The sequence below is a fragment of the Corvus brachyrhynchos genome, unplaced genomic scaffold (assembly GCF_000691975.1).
Source record: "Corvus brachyrhynchos isolate BGI_N302 unplaced genomic scaffold, ASM69197v1 scaffold237, whole genome shotgun sequence".
Taxonomy (NCBI): Eukaryota; Metazoa; Chordata; class Aves; order Passeriformes; family Corvidae; genus Corvus; species Corvus brachyrhynchos.
The window spans coordinates 1,745,995-1,760,895 of record NW_008238959.1 but is presented as its reverse complement, the minus strand read 5'-3'; the positions used below and the strand labels follow the sequence as shown (position 1 = coordinate 1,760,895).

Below are 14,901 nucleotides of genomic sequence, written 5' to 3'. Positions count from 1 at the left end.
ACAGCCGGGACCCCTCTCCGTCCCTGCGGGAGCGAAGTGCTCGCTCGCCTCACACCCGCCCGGGAAACGGAGGGAGCGAGGCGGTGCCCTCTCGTCTGTCTTGTGTGCACTCCCGCGTGCCGATCTGTGAAACGGGGCTGGCTGTGTCTGGTTGAGTTCCCGGGGATTACGAGGGACAGAGATTGCAGGACAGCAAGTGAAATGAGTTCAGGTAAGATTGATGATGCTCTGTGCAATCATGGACTAAGGGCTGTACCTCACCAGGGCATGTATGTAACTCACAGCATGGTTTAATGCTGGACCACAAGCTCATCTCATCTCCATCCATATGAAAAAATCCCAAAATTAAGGTGCTCACAATGAGCTGAGGGATGGCTTCTGATGGCAGAAATGCAGACAAGGGATCTGTCAACCAAGTAACATCATCACCTTTATATTTTCACTGAAAGAGAACAAAGAAAAAAGGTTCTCAACACTGAAAGTAACCTGACGTTTCCATGTAACCACTTCCATGGTTTAAATGGGACAAGTGATACAGGAAATCAGAACAGCCATAACCAACCAGGCTGCTGATTCAGTCTGTCACTGTGCTGGTGACTGAATCTAATGCAGTTGGTCCTGGCACTGAAAATACATCAGACAGAGATGTTGAGTAACACAGAAACCCTGTCTGGGTAAGCTGCAAAATGATGTTCTAGCAAGATCAGTTTTAAAGCCCAGAGAGTAAATCAGTGTGGGACTGATGCAAAAGATGCATATAAAATCAATGGGCTTTTGTAAGGAGGAATTGACAATATCGCTGATTTTGCTTATGGTATTTAAAAGTATTTTGCATGTAGAAATGCAAGTGAGGCCAACAAAATGAACAGCTTGTACTGAGGACACATGATCAGTAAAATAAGAGTTTCATAATTCCCAACTGATTCCTGATGGAAACAGGTACTGCAAAACTTTATAAGATCCTCTGTTTGAAAGAGATTTAGTAATGATGCTTTTTCCTCACCAGCTCTACATTCAGCACTTTGCTACAGGAATGATAGCTCCCAGCTTTTTAAAAAAGTTTAATAGGAAAATCGTGGTCATGGTTCACCAGAAAGCTTGCTAACACCAAATACAGCTGAAACAGTACCAAAAAGTATGAAAAACACAAGGGAAAATCCTGGGAAGTGTTTGCTTTAAGCAAGGGCATTAGCATTGAGTCATGGGAAACAAAAACTGTGCCTTGAAGACAAATTGGGACTCTGTAAAAAAGCAAAACAAAATTATGTGCATTTAAAGCCTTGTTGTTAATATTAAACGTCAAAAGTATTGCATCTGACCTGTATGGCTCTAATTGAAGGGAGCGGCATCTTAAAAGCAATTATCATGCTACCTGAATGGGTGATAAACATCTATTACAGTGTCACGAGTTTGCATCACAGTACTGCTTTTCACCTTGCTTGTTTGAGCTCAGCAGGATAAAACAACAGTTAAAAAGACATCCTAAACAAAGGCGATATGGTTTTGGAGGCAGATGAAAGAAATGGCAAGAGAGGCTCAGGATTTATTAAGGAACATGCAATCAGTGCACAAAGTCAGCTAAGAAATCATTATGGGGCTTTTAGGTAGCAGAATAAGATGCTGACACTACTCAAGATCTGATCCTGCAAGTCCTTCCACACACATTTACCTTTATGTGAGTCAGCCCACCAAAGTTAATCAGACTTATAAGAAGAATTAGCTGTATGAAGAATTGGAACTTGATTAGGAATACAAGCAGCAGCTCACCTGCAGAAATCTCTTTTGACACTTAAAGAGGTAAAAGCATCACCAACAGGCATCAGTTAGGTCTGGTGGCATGAGGGACATTATTTTCTTGAGATAGCTTTCTGATCCATGCTCAGGCAACTGACAAGACAGGATCCCACAAAGCCTGCTCCTTCTTCAGTGGCTTCCCAGATGCCCGCTGTACAGCAGATGTATTATTAACAAACGATCCAGAAAAGTTTGTAATGCCTGGCTACACTAAACTTCCCAACAACCTGAAAGTGGACAACCTTTTCCCTGTACCTTTGTGTTAACATCAACAGGCTTTCAGCAGCAATCCTGGTTCCAGGTGAGCTGCCCATCCTTTTATTTCCTTGGCTCACATGCAGGTGAGTTGGAGAGAAGCAAATGATTGTTTAAAGCCCTGCCTGAGCAGGCACAAAATAAGCAGGGTGTATGCTTGCACTCACAGTGAGCAAGGGCATTGCCACACTTTTCTGAAAATCTGCAGATTTTCTATTTTAGAAAAAAGTCAAAACCACCATCACCAGCAACCAAAAAACCAACAACAGTAAACTAAATTTGAGCAACCTGAAAGAAGCGTTTGGTGCAGTATAGGTAAATACAATTACGACCTCTGAAGAGGTCCATTGCCCTATGGTGTTGGAGCACAGCTTAAATACTGGTTTTACTGAAAGAGTCCACTAAGACTGTGCCCACAGGTGGGAGTTTGCACATATGCAAATTAGCAAGCTGCTCCTCACACAGCCAGTGGCTCTGTAAATGCTTTTTGGTGCTGTGTCCCGTGAGGCATTTGTCTGTGCCACCCACTATGGCTGTGCTTCCCTCAGTTCCAGGCATTCACTACTAATCCCTCCCATGCCAGCATTCATTTACTCTGCATGCCTTTGTTCCTGCAAGAGCTTTCTAACTTGCCCTGAGTAAAACTAACCACCAACCATGACCTTTCATGTTTGTTTCTGTCACTGAGACCACAATACCCACGGATCTATGGTATCTCTGCCAAGCTGGATGAAATGCCTTGAAAGCAAGATTCTTGTAGAGACTTGCATGGATGCACATAATTCTCTGCTATCAGGTGCATGCCACCATTTATTGCTCAGACTCTCTCATCTGGTTTGCTCAATGTGTGGCCCAACATTGCTGCCTAGGCAGCAGCTAGTGCCTGTCGTACAGAACACTTTAAAAGACAGTTTTCTGCATGTAAAAAGTATGGGAAAAGATAGTACCCATGAAGCCTGGATGCGTATTTTCCTCATTCTTAACCAGGATGGGGGCAGGCTAACCTGAACGAACTTCCTCACTTCTGCAGAGTACATTCCTAAAATGGGAGATTGCCTTTCATCCTGCCAGTGTTGCAAATGCTACAGGTGTGGAGTGGATCCTTTTTGGCTGGAAGCGCTTACAGAGCAGATAATGCTACTGTAAAACACTTAAAGCATGCCCAACCTGCAATTATGGTTTATTTCATGGGGTTTAATTGCACTCATCAGGAAAGGCAGCTGGATGAGATACTTGGATAATATCCTTAGGGTCCAACATAGCAAACAGCTCCTGGCTTTCAGATGCCTTTTACTGTACTCATCCCTCAACCATCTTCACTTATGTCAGGATCCATAGGCCCCATGGTTTGGATTGGAAGGAGGCAAACCAGCTGCATCCAGCCCCGGATCTCTCTTTCTCTGACATCTCAACTTCACTATGTGGCAATAGGGTCTTGCCTTCACAAGAGCTGAGCTGTCTTGCCACCTTTCGCAAGACAGCAACCTGTGCTTGTGACTGAGGCAGTGCTGCCCATGCCCTTTCTTTCTGCTGTGTGGAAAAGGATTGGACACCAACTTCCCAGCTGAAACTGTGGAGGAGCAAAGCAGGTAACTTCATCAAAAAGGAATAGGAAATGGAAACAGTCTTCTAGACAAACAGGAACATCCATCTCTGATTCATAAAGTTTTATTACACCTGTTAAAATTCCTTAAAGTAAAAAAGGGGAAAGCACTTTTTTTAAGTAAATGCTTTGAAATAAGGACCAACACATTTCATTTTAACTACTTTCTATGAAGCACCTCTTAGCTTTGAAAAGGCTGTTCCCCTCAGTTGCAAGTAACCTGCATAATTTAAAAATTTCATTTTAGACTTAATTTTATATACATTATTTACAGTTGGTATGTTTATAGATATAACACCTTATTTTGGTCAAGGGATTGATTCTTGGTGCTGGGTAGCATGATCGTGTTAGTCATGTATGTTTTGCTTTCGCCCCTTATGTTTATTTACATTGCTCTAGCAGCACTACTACAGAACCAACTTCAGAGTTAGAACTGGAAAGGTTTAAAATTAACGTGGGGATTCCCCTCCAAGCTGAAAACAAACTTGTTTTCAACTTAAAAAAATAAAATTTCGGACTGGATTTGCCGTATTCTACCACAGAGGAGACTTAGTATTATATTCATCAAGGTTTCCCCAAACAGCAAACCTTCCCAATCAATTCTATGAAATGCATTTCCCACATCAAATAAAATGCTGCCCCGCCCCCCCTTCCAAAATTTAGATATGCATCTTTTGGGTTAAAAAAAAAATAAAAAATAAAAAATTTGCACTTTCCACTTCCTTCAGTGCAAGTTTCATCCAAAAGCATTATTTCCCCCCACCGCAGACCACCACCCACGGAAGATTAACACAGTTGACCTTTCCCACCAATTTAGAACAACTTAAGTTGAAAGTAGTAAAAGAGAGGATGAGAGGTATGGGAAGACAGACACCTCATTTGAAGTCTCCCCCCAGTGACAGAGGAAAGGAAATGACTTCATGAGGTTTTTACTACCAGCTTTGACAGACAATCACACACACACACCTACTCTACAGCGTGCCTGGTACTGGCTGGGCAGGAAAATACCCAATTAAATGGAACTACAAGATAATCTTATTTCACTTACAAGGCTAAATTATGAAAAAGATTGAGGAGGAATCTAGTTTGGCCTGCTACTTGTACTGAAGTGGAAAAATCAGGAGCTCCGGTTGCAACATGGCCTTCTCCCATTTCAAAACTCAGAATGTTGGAGAATTAACATCAGCAACACATTTTAGACAGCATATGCTCTCCTCAATCCATCTTTGATTTTGTCTCTCTGACAATTTACAATACAAATGTCTTTTTAAAAGACTGAGCATTTGAGATTTTGAATTTACTTTGAGAATAAGTATCCTGGCACTATTTTTCCCTCACTATTATTCCAGGGGCAAGCTACACACTCAAGCCCTTCCTGTTACAGAGCTTCAACGTAATACAGTGATTTTCTATACAGCTGCGTGCTCAGTGCTGGTACAGAAAGACATCTGCCCAAACTATTACTTCTATTGTTTTCCACTAGGAAGAATGAGCATTGCTTGGCTCCTCAGGATTCACAAGCACTTCCAGAGAGCACAAGCACTAGTTACATACTGGCAGTACCTTCAGCAACAAAGGCAGGTTTTGTCAATTTAATCTCGCTTTCATTATAGATTGAGGATACTGGGTCTGCTGACAATACTCAGTCAAATTATTTACATCCTTTTTTACCTCTGCCCCAAGCTGCTAAAATGGAAGGATACGTTGCCTCCTCTGCTGTCCTAAAAATTAAGAGACTCTTGCTGAACTAATCTCAGGTTTAAAAAAGAAAAACCTAGACCAAAAAACCCCACCATACCAAGCCCTGCAAATGAATTTATCCATTGCTCTTCATCCTATCAAAGAACTGAAAAGTTACAGGCTTTGTTGATTCTCCATTTATTTTGAGAAATATAAAATATGAAAACTAGTTTACAGTTCTGGCACAAAAAATGATGACGCAATAAGCACAACGTTTCTTTTTACAAATAACGCTATATATCTTTACCATTTAAAAGTGCCTAGAGTTTTTCACAGCAAATAAACTTTATTCACCTATATATTTTTTCCTTATTAAAATATTAAATCTATTTAAATTGCACATGAACACCTTGGTGAAGTAAACTAGAAGTAAAATTATAATAAATCTGTATATAAAGCAAACAGTCATTAGAAACTACATGGAATGGAAAAGACTATAAAAGCCTAAATTGAATCTTAAAGACTGACCAAGAAAACAAGAGACAAGACACCAACTGATATGGCACAAGTGATTAAATTATTGACAATTAGACAATAAGTAGAAAGTAAAGCCTATTTGAAGATCGTCACGGATCTAACACACTGCTAAAACATTTTGATGCAGAGGTTTTGTAACATTTAAACTGGCAAGAGTTTTTCAACTGCTAAACATTTTTCCACAAGATTACAAGGCATCTCCTTCACTTTATATTGAACCTTAAAATGAGTACATTGGTAGATAGAGAATGTGCATAAGAAAACAAAACTTTACACCAAAGGCTGTAGTTGACAAGTTACTTTGTTTTGACAGTAGAACAGTTGAGAAGTTTATCAGTTAAATTAACATCATTAACTTGCAACAGCAGAAACTAGAACATTGAGATTATTCTTCTTGCTTTAAAAACCATACCTTATTCCAATTTCCACAATTGCCGAGGGGTTCAACCTGCAGTTTCACTGTCAATACAACCACTTAAGCTATGCAAAATCAGGTCTGCAAAACTGAAGCGTCTGTAGAACAGGGCCCTAACTTTCACCTGGTAGTCTTACTTATCCTTCACAGACACTTGCAATGAATTCTATCAGTCATTTTTGGGAGGTGAGTGGTGATCCAAGATGTCCAACCTGAAAGCTTTAGAGGCCCAGCTGCCATAGTGTTGTGTGTGCTCTGACCTTCTGGGTTCTGTTTCTTAAACGCAAACCCTTTAACATTCCAAGCTGAAGATCCAAAAATTCAAAGGCTTACTAGTTTTAAGTCCTGACCTTGTTCAAGCCTGTGCTGGTTATTTACATAAGCATTTCTTTCAAACTCCAACACAACCAATTCACCCATTTTGGTATCTTTTGCAGGTGGTCAAAAGAGTATTTGATTTGCATCAAAACAAGAATAACATAGATCATAGGGTCTGAAGAAGTGTTCAAGGCCAGGTTGGATGGAGCTTTGAGCAACCTGGTCTAGAAGAAGGTGTCCCTGCCCATGGCAGTGGGGTTGGAAAGAGATGGTCTTTAAGGTCCCTTCCAACCCAGACCATTCCATGGTTCTATGAATAGCATTGTTATGTTGCTTTAAGAAACACAGCAATGTTGACAATGGATGTATGATGAATGCTCCTTTATGTCATTCACATTAAGCAGCACAGGAAATACATATGCACACTAGATTTCTTTGCACTGAAGCCAAGCTGTTTAAAAACGCAGGAATACACTATATTCTCAAAATTAGTGTTATATTATAGGCATGCACAACTTCACATATCTAAACAAAATCAGGAGGCAGGACCTAAAACATAGGCTTTGTGAAGAATTAAACAGTGCCTCAACATTTGCAATCTAATGAATTTTCACCACTTAAAATGAGAGCGCCAATGTGATCCTCCCCAAAAAATATGTTTATAACCAGGTATTAAAGCAAGTTTAGTCCATGTGAAGAAAATTTGAAAAGTGATCAACCTAATTCAGAGAGGGAAAATAAATAGCATCACTAAATTACATTCTAAGGTTTTCCAGTTAACCACCTATTATTTTTCATCTCAGTTTAATTGAATACCTCTTCTTAAATAGATACAGAGAATCTCTTAACAAAAGCAATCAAAATTTTGCCTATTTTGGTTGTTAAATATTACTTTCAAAGAAGTGAAAGTGCCCAGTTTTACACATAATTTTAGATTCAGAGTACTGAAGGAAAATGCAAATATGACATTGAAAACACAGCAGTGCTAACAAATACAAAATATGCAGCTTTTGAAAAAAAAAAGCAGCTCACAAGGCACTTACTATAGTGGTCCATTAAATAAACTGTATACATAGTGCACCCTTAAAACATCATTGTTATGCATCAAGCTTTTTCAGTGTTAAGTGAGATTTATTAGAAACAACCACTGGGTTCTGTGTATTCTGAAGCAGTTATTGAGCAGCCTTGTTTCGTATAATGTAAATGAAACAAATTAGAAGTGGGTCATATCAGGAGAGTATTTTATGTAATTTCTCATGTGAAAGCTTTTCCGCGCAGTGGTAAAATGTAATGTGGAAGGCCATTCTGACACACACCTCTCCCTCCGCCTGACCCCTCTGCCCTAAAAAGCTACATCCCTGCTACTGGAAGAGCCTGGCATTTTAATTACCATTGATTCTATCATCAACTATTGGTTTGGCTCATCATTTGCAGCTTTGAAATTAATGTGCATAACAGTAGCATTAAGCCACTTTCCTTTCCAGAGCAAAAACTGGCAGATTAAGTATCTGTAAAAATTGTACATTGTTCAATGGCTTAAAATGCTGAGTCATAACTGACGTACTTGATACTGGTTTGATTTTTTTTTGTTCACAACATACTTCAAGGGCCAGAAGAGCTACAGACCCAATCACATCTCCTAGCGTTTCTCTGTGGGAATGGGTTCTTCATCTCCCTTGAGAAAGTATGCATATATTAAACCATACTTTTTAATTACTCCCACACTGAGAAAGCTTGGATCATACAAACGTATTTGCCATCTCCAGGTTTCCACAGTCATATGTTGGACAGAATAAGGAAAGCTGTCATTGACAGAAGGATCTGTAGATTGGCCAAAGGAAGAGTTAACATTCTAAATCAAAAGCAGTCCCAAAACGTTAGCAAAAGGTACCAACTTGTTCAGGGGACTTCAATCTACTTCAGCCCGGTCTGTCATGGTACTTATTTCATCCATAAGCACCCAAGTGAGGAAACTTAAGTATTTGTCCAGAATTACCGCACATAGTCCATTCTCAAATTCTACTCTGCAGATCACTTACAAGCTCCCCAAATTCTTTCCAGCTCAAATCACCAAAAAAAAAAAGGTACCTAATCCTCATTCACACTTTTGCATAGTTTGGCATTTTCTGGATTTGTACTTTTGTTTTTTCTTTCATAGCTTTTGAGGGGACTCCTCTGTCACACATGCAAGTCCTTCCAGTCTAAATCCTTCAGGAGCAAAACTGAGTCCCACTTAAGCAGCAAGCTGTCCAGGACCGCTTGACATCCTTCTTTCCACTCAAAGTAAAGATTACTCAGTTTTATCTGCACTTTCAGATTTTTCCCTTTGCATCATGCAGCGACGAACTATGCTGTCAAAACTTCCTAGGTAAAACAGGCCAATGATGCGAAAAACGCCCATGCAAACAACCTGGAAACAGAGAGAAACAGCTTTCAATTCATTTAGGATCCTGGATTGCAGTGTATTATTGAATCATAAAATTAAAAAAAAAAAAAAGAAGAAGTTCTAGGCAGGCATGTTATATAATCTTCAAAAAACAAACTTACCAAACCAAGCTAACTATGTAACAGCTCAGGACTGAGCAGCAGGGAATATTCTTACTCACCAGTTTGCTGCTTCAGCTTGGAAATACTACTGCAGTTTCCTAAACCCAAGTGCCACAGCATTAACAGCCATTTGATGAAAAAATAATCCATCTTTGCATAATGTTCTACATTCTAAAAGCATTTTAAACTATCAGAAATTATGAAAACTAATCCCAAATCCTACCTGCTGAAGACCTTCAGTAATAGAAGTGACTGGTGACATTCCACTTGTCAATATTGACAGCATGTAACCATCTGATCCAACCGAGCTGTTGAAGTTCCCTTGCTGGATGGAAGGATTAAGAAAAGAAAAAGTAATTTACTCAGTTGTGGCTAATCATGATATGTCTTATTTCAACAGCTACTCTTGATGGACACAGGTGACTGACATCACTAACAACAAATATTTTAATGTAAAAAAAATATTACCCGAATTAAGAAACAAAATATTCAAAAATATTTGGGGCTATATAGCACCATTCTAAAATGCATTCACTTAAAAATGGAAAAGGAAGCTAACGTCTCTTAAATTACCACAGATTTTTACAAGATATAAAGGCTGTGAATTTCTTCTTGAGGCATGCTTACTTGTAGAGAAGATGCATGACAATCCTCACAGCTATAAGCATATTTCAGAAACGGAGTGATACCCTCACTCTATTAGATCACCAATCACTACTATAATTGTGTGACAAATACCACTTGCCCTTTGTTAAAATTAGGTTACTTATCACATGAGATTTGGCAAGGGGATGTATTTCAAAAGCTAGGTAGCAGGTTCTCCTTCACCTATATCAAGGATTTTTAACTGCAAGACACAGATTGTTAAGCAATTCAGCTGGCAGAAAAGTGGGGACAGACACCAGGAAGAAACCCAAGCAACCAAACAACTTTAATTACTTAACAGAAAAATTGCAGTTCTACAGCTCTTACTCCCAGGCTTCTCTCATTTGTTTCCATTTGACTTTATGCCAGAAAACAGACTTTCTGAAACATTGTGGGACTAAATCTATGGAATGTGGAAGTGACAGGAGAAGGTGGCGTTCCTGGATCAGGGTTAGGGGTGAATCTATGCAAAGTAGTAGAGGTTATTTCCCAACGCACACCTGAGAGTATACAGACACCGTCTCGTTTCTATTTCAGTCTCTCAGCTGATGGCTAGAGTCCATAAAGATCATGTCTGAACTAATACATGATCCGAAGTGTACAAAGTATGGTATAGATACACCAGATGCTTAAGATGAGAGAGGAGATTAGTTTTCCTTAATCACCAGAGGAGAACACTGTGTTAAGGTAGTACTTGCTTTTAAAACAAAATCAGACATAATTTTGTGTTTATGAGCTGTATTTGTGAAAATACTGTAAAAACTTCACAATTGAACACCTGTGTAGATGTAAACCATGTTGAAGATCAAGAGTGTTTGGAACTGCAATGTAATTGCAGGTTTTAGGATTCAATGTGTGTGCTTTATGATCGTGAAATTTCATGTTTGTTTCTATTCTGAGGTGCTTTTTTTAAGCACACATGCATTCCCTAGCACAAAACATTGAAAAAAAAATCCTCAGAAAGGCAATACACTAAGAACAGCATTTTATGTATTTTAATCACTCATAAATCACAGTCTTTGGATATTAAAAGCCAAAAGAGATCAACTGCCTTCCTTTATTGTAAAATTATTTTTATATGAACTCATCTTCAAGAAAAATAAGAGAGTACAACAAGCTTTTGAGGTTAGACAAATGGTATTTGATACCTAAAAAGTCAATAGAATTTAGTGCTTTCAAGTCGGTCCAAATCCATCTTTGAGACATTGCATCATACTGATGCATCATTTTTTTCTGTCTGTGTACAACTTTGGATACCTTTTACTTCTGAGAGATTGTATAAAATCATTTGTGGACACAGTGGCAAGAGAAGAGTAAAGAAAACAGCTCTTGTTCAAACTAATCTAAGAGAACTGTTTTGTGTTAATTGGTTTTGCATTTAGCTTAGCCATTATCTTATGGTCCTTAGGCAAGCACGACGTGTTCCCAGCCTCTTCAACACAGAACATGCTCAAAAAACATAATTTACTTACTATGGCATCCTTCACTATAACTCTGGCGACTTGTTCTGCTTGGCAAACAGATGAGGTTTCAGAAATCAGCTTCGTCTCTAAGGGCTTTAATAGAAAAACACCCATTTAAGTTTGACTAACAACACACAGGAGAGAAAAACATGAATGTCAAATTTTGGGTTTGGGTCTTTTGTCACAGATGACATCATTGCTAGCAAGTGGTACCATACTGTCACCTAAACACCCATTTAAACAAAGGTATAAGCACGTTCATAAATAATTGTCCAATTTTAAAAAGGGAAATGACAACTTTTCCTTGAGTAGTACTATTTTGTATATAGTTTATTACTACTATGAAAGTGTGTCTTTTCCCCAAGTATTTTATTTTCAGTAGAAGCTATCAAAATGCTTGAACTATATTTCCTCAATACCTATACTAGGTCATTTATGGTTTTTGCCACAAATGAAGTAAAAGATTGGCCTGAAATATTTTAAAAATCCTATAAAACAGCTTGCTTTTATTTTTTTTTCATGCCTACTCTAATACTGGGACTAATTTAATTCTGAGATTATTATTTTTAAAAAAGCACTTGTATGGAAAAGTTGAGCAACTACAGGTTTCTCATCATCCATTCCAAGTACTACAGTAATTAAATTTCACAGCAAGGGGCCTATTCCCAATATCTGTAGAATTATGAGTTCTGATTTCATCAACCACACTCATTGAATTTTATTTTTTTTTAGTGGGTGTATTTTAAGGGTGGCCAGGGGCACATCAGTGTTTTTCACAGAAATCACAGAAAAAAACCTTTTACATGCTTTCCTACAGTGGTATGGCTTATGTCATCAGATCTCCATTTCACAGCCCCTACTTATTTTTGAGCTTATGGGCCAGTATCAAACAAATCTGAATGAGATATAGGGATATCAACAGTAATTCAAATACTCTAAATCTGGGAAAAAACCAGCAGCTGCTCAGGAGCAACAGGTAATGTTAATGACATGTTGGGAATAAGGCAGGCAGAAATCAGATGTTAAATACTTGATCTGGCTGCTCAGCTGGCCAAGGCACGGCTGGGATTTGTGAAGCCGCTACCTCCAAAAAAAAAAAAAAAAAAAAGCTCACTGATTAAACACAGGAAAGCTGTATCCTAGCTCCTGACATTTTCTTTTACTATATTCAATGATTACAGAGAAAAGAAGGAGATGCAAGGTACAGGCACATATTCTAAGTAGTATTAATTATTAATAGTGATTCAGCAGTATTAAATAAATGCAACAATAAACGAGTATCTGAAATGTCAGAGCAGTGCAATATTGCAGAGATTTAAGGTACACTATCATGCTAGGAGCAAGTCATCCAAAGAAGTCATGTAGGCTAAAACAAGGCATAATTCTCTCCTAAAAGACAAGACTTTTTTGACAAATAAGATAAATCTCTCTGAATCTCTTTCAAAGAGAAATCTTAGATGAACAGTACATTCTGCTGGTGCCTGCTGGTTCCCTGAAATAGGCTATTATGAAGGAAAAAATCCTAGAGAATATGCAAGCTATACAAGTATCTGCAGATGTCTAATTCTGGCACTTTATGCGGATGTGTGGGAGTATACATTTAATACAGAATATCTGTATCAAGAAATGATGAAGTAAGAACTGTGTTATACAATCCCTACTGATTCCTATTCAAAGGGTGAAAGACAAAATGGAATTCAAACTCAATTTCCAATTATACATGATGGTGCCTGCTGAAAAGATGATAGCCTTAGATACCAGATTTCTAGTTCACAGTATGCAAATAAAAAATAAGAGATTTTTTTCTGGTTACCTGATGCTTTAGTCTGAACAGGGGGCCTGAATGTGATTTTTAGAATTATACTTCACATGTATGGGCACGGCAAATGACAAGAGGTGACTAAAGGTCAAAACTTTCACTTTTAAGGCAATCCAAATGAAAAAGGCCTGCTGCTGACACATCCTTCTGAGAAGTGATATTGTCATTTCCACTATGAACACAGTGCAAGAGAGTTTCCTTTCTACCGTAATACTAGAGAACTGCCATTATTGAATGGGGTCATTACATGCATTCATACAACATGATTTAGGTTGCAGGCTCCACTGAAGGAGCTGAGGTTTATTTCAATCTGTCACATCTATCACAACAACCACACATTATCAAAGATGCAAAACAGGAATATTATTTTTTGGTTAATTAAGCTTTAATATCAAAACAAATAGTGATTTTACAGTTTACCATTCCACACCAATATTCTGATTGTAAGCAGGGATACTCTGCAATGGTTCAGATCTTAAAGGTAAGTCGTTCTTAAATCCTCAGAACAAGAAACTACACAAAATTACCCTACAAGCTATATAACTCTGAGTAGTTAAAAACTGATAAAACTGAAGTGTCTAAAAGTACTTCTTAAAATCTTAATATGCTTTAAAAATGGTGATTTCAAAAACTGAAGCACAATTTACCTTTGTTTTACTTTCTTCTGCAAAGCCAGGAGTGTCAGTATCTGGAGGATAGGCCACTGTTACGTAGACATTATAAGGTTTTACCTGTGTTTTACAAAAGCATTAAATGTTATCTTAATACTGACAGCCTTTACATGTCCCTTATAATTTCATTCATTTCTCTTGTAATTAAGAAATTCAGCAAGCATGAATTTGAATTGCCTCTAGGGTTAAGTATTCAGCACTTACAAGACTTGCAGCTTTGTCAACTGAGAAACAAACCAACAAAGATTTTTAAAAGGTGGTTGTGATGCTTTTTCTAGTAAGTCTCTAAAGCCTTTGCAAATTATGTGATGAATCCCAGTGGTTCTCAAGACATTTGGGAAGAACATTAGAGTAGTTTAGGTCTATAACTTTACCAATTTCAATTTCTAAAGGAAGACAAACCATTGTCAAATATCAGTACCCAGCATTTAGAAACACAAGGCCAAAAAGGCTTTCACTGAGGGAAAAAAACCAACAAAAATGTAAAATTCAAATTTGTTATCTTTAAGAGGTATACTCAAGTCTCAAGGCTTTTCAACCCATGCTATAAACTTGCAAGAGGTCAACTCTAAGGAGACAAAAAATAATTGGAAAATGTGAGGGAAAATGGAAAGTCTTACATCAAGGATTGTATTTAGTTATGTATTTGTATGTACGTGTCATAGAATTACATCACTTAGTGCAATACTATTCAGAAACTGCTACAAAGCAAATCTGTACTCCAATACAAATAAAAAAAGCTTTTAATGAAAATATTCAGAGGGCTATGATAAAGCAAAGTGTTTGTAAAACACTAACATTTTTATTTAGATTACGAAACATTCTATATTGAAAACACTTACTGAAATACCACATCACACGCCCATAGACACCCTATTTTTAGTCTTGAATAATTCAGTCTTCACAAAAGTATCTGCCACCAGTCTGAAGAAAGACCCTGCATTCACACTGTTCTATTTGGCAGACCAGAAGTGATTCCTGGCAGTTTTACCCCACATTCTTATCCTGATCAAGGCACACAACAGGGGCTATGCAACAGTCTAGAACCAAAGACAGGCATTTTATATATAAACACTTAATAATGCAAATACACATTCTCAACAGAAAAATGACACAAGTAATTTTCAAATCAGTTTTATTTGTCTTACTGCACT

At 38.0% G+C, this 14,901-nt stretch overlaps 1 protein-coding gene across 1 annotated transcript in view; it reads right to left on the bottom strand.

The window, feature by feature from the left end:
- Positions 1-5,514: 5,514 nt before the first annotated feature.
- Positions 5,515-14,901, bottom strand: part of KDSR (3-ketodihydrosphingosine reductase) — a 32,167-nt gene continuing 22,780 nt past the window's right edge. Inside the window, exons 8-11 of the mRNA XM_008637102.2 lie at positions 13,724-13,807; positions 11,267-11,350; positions 9,373-9,474; positions 5,515-9,012 (exon numbers count right to left, since the gene is read on the bottom strand). Of these exons, the coding sequence (XP_008635324.1) occupies positions 8,893-9,012; positions 9,373-9,474; positions 11,267-11,350; positions 13,724-13,807 (390 nt within the window). The 3' untranslated portion in view covers positions 5,515-8,892. The remainder of the gene's footprint in view (positions 9,013-9,372; positions 9,475-11,266; positions 11,351-13,723; positions 13,808-14,901) is intronic.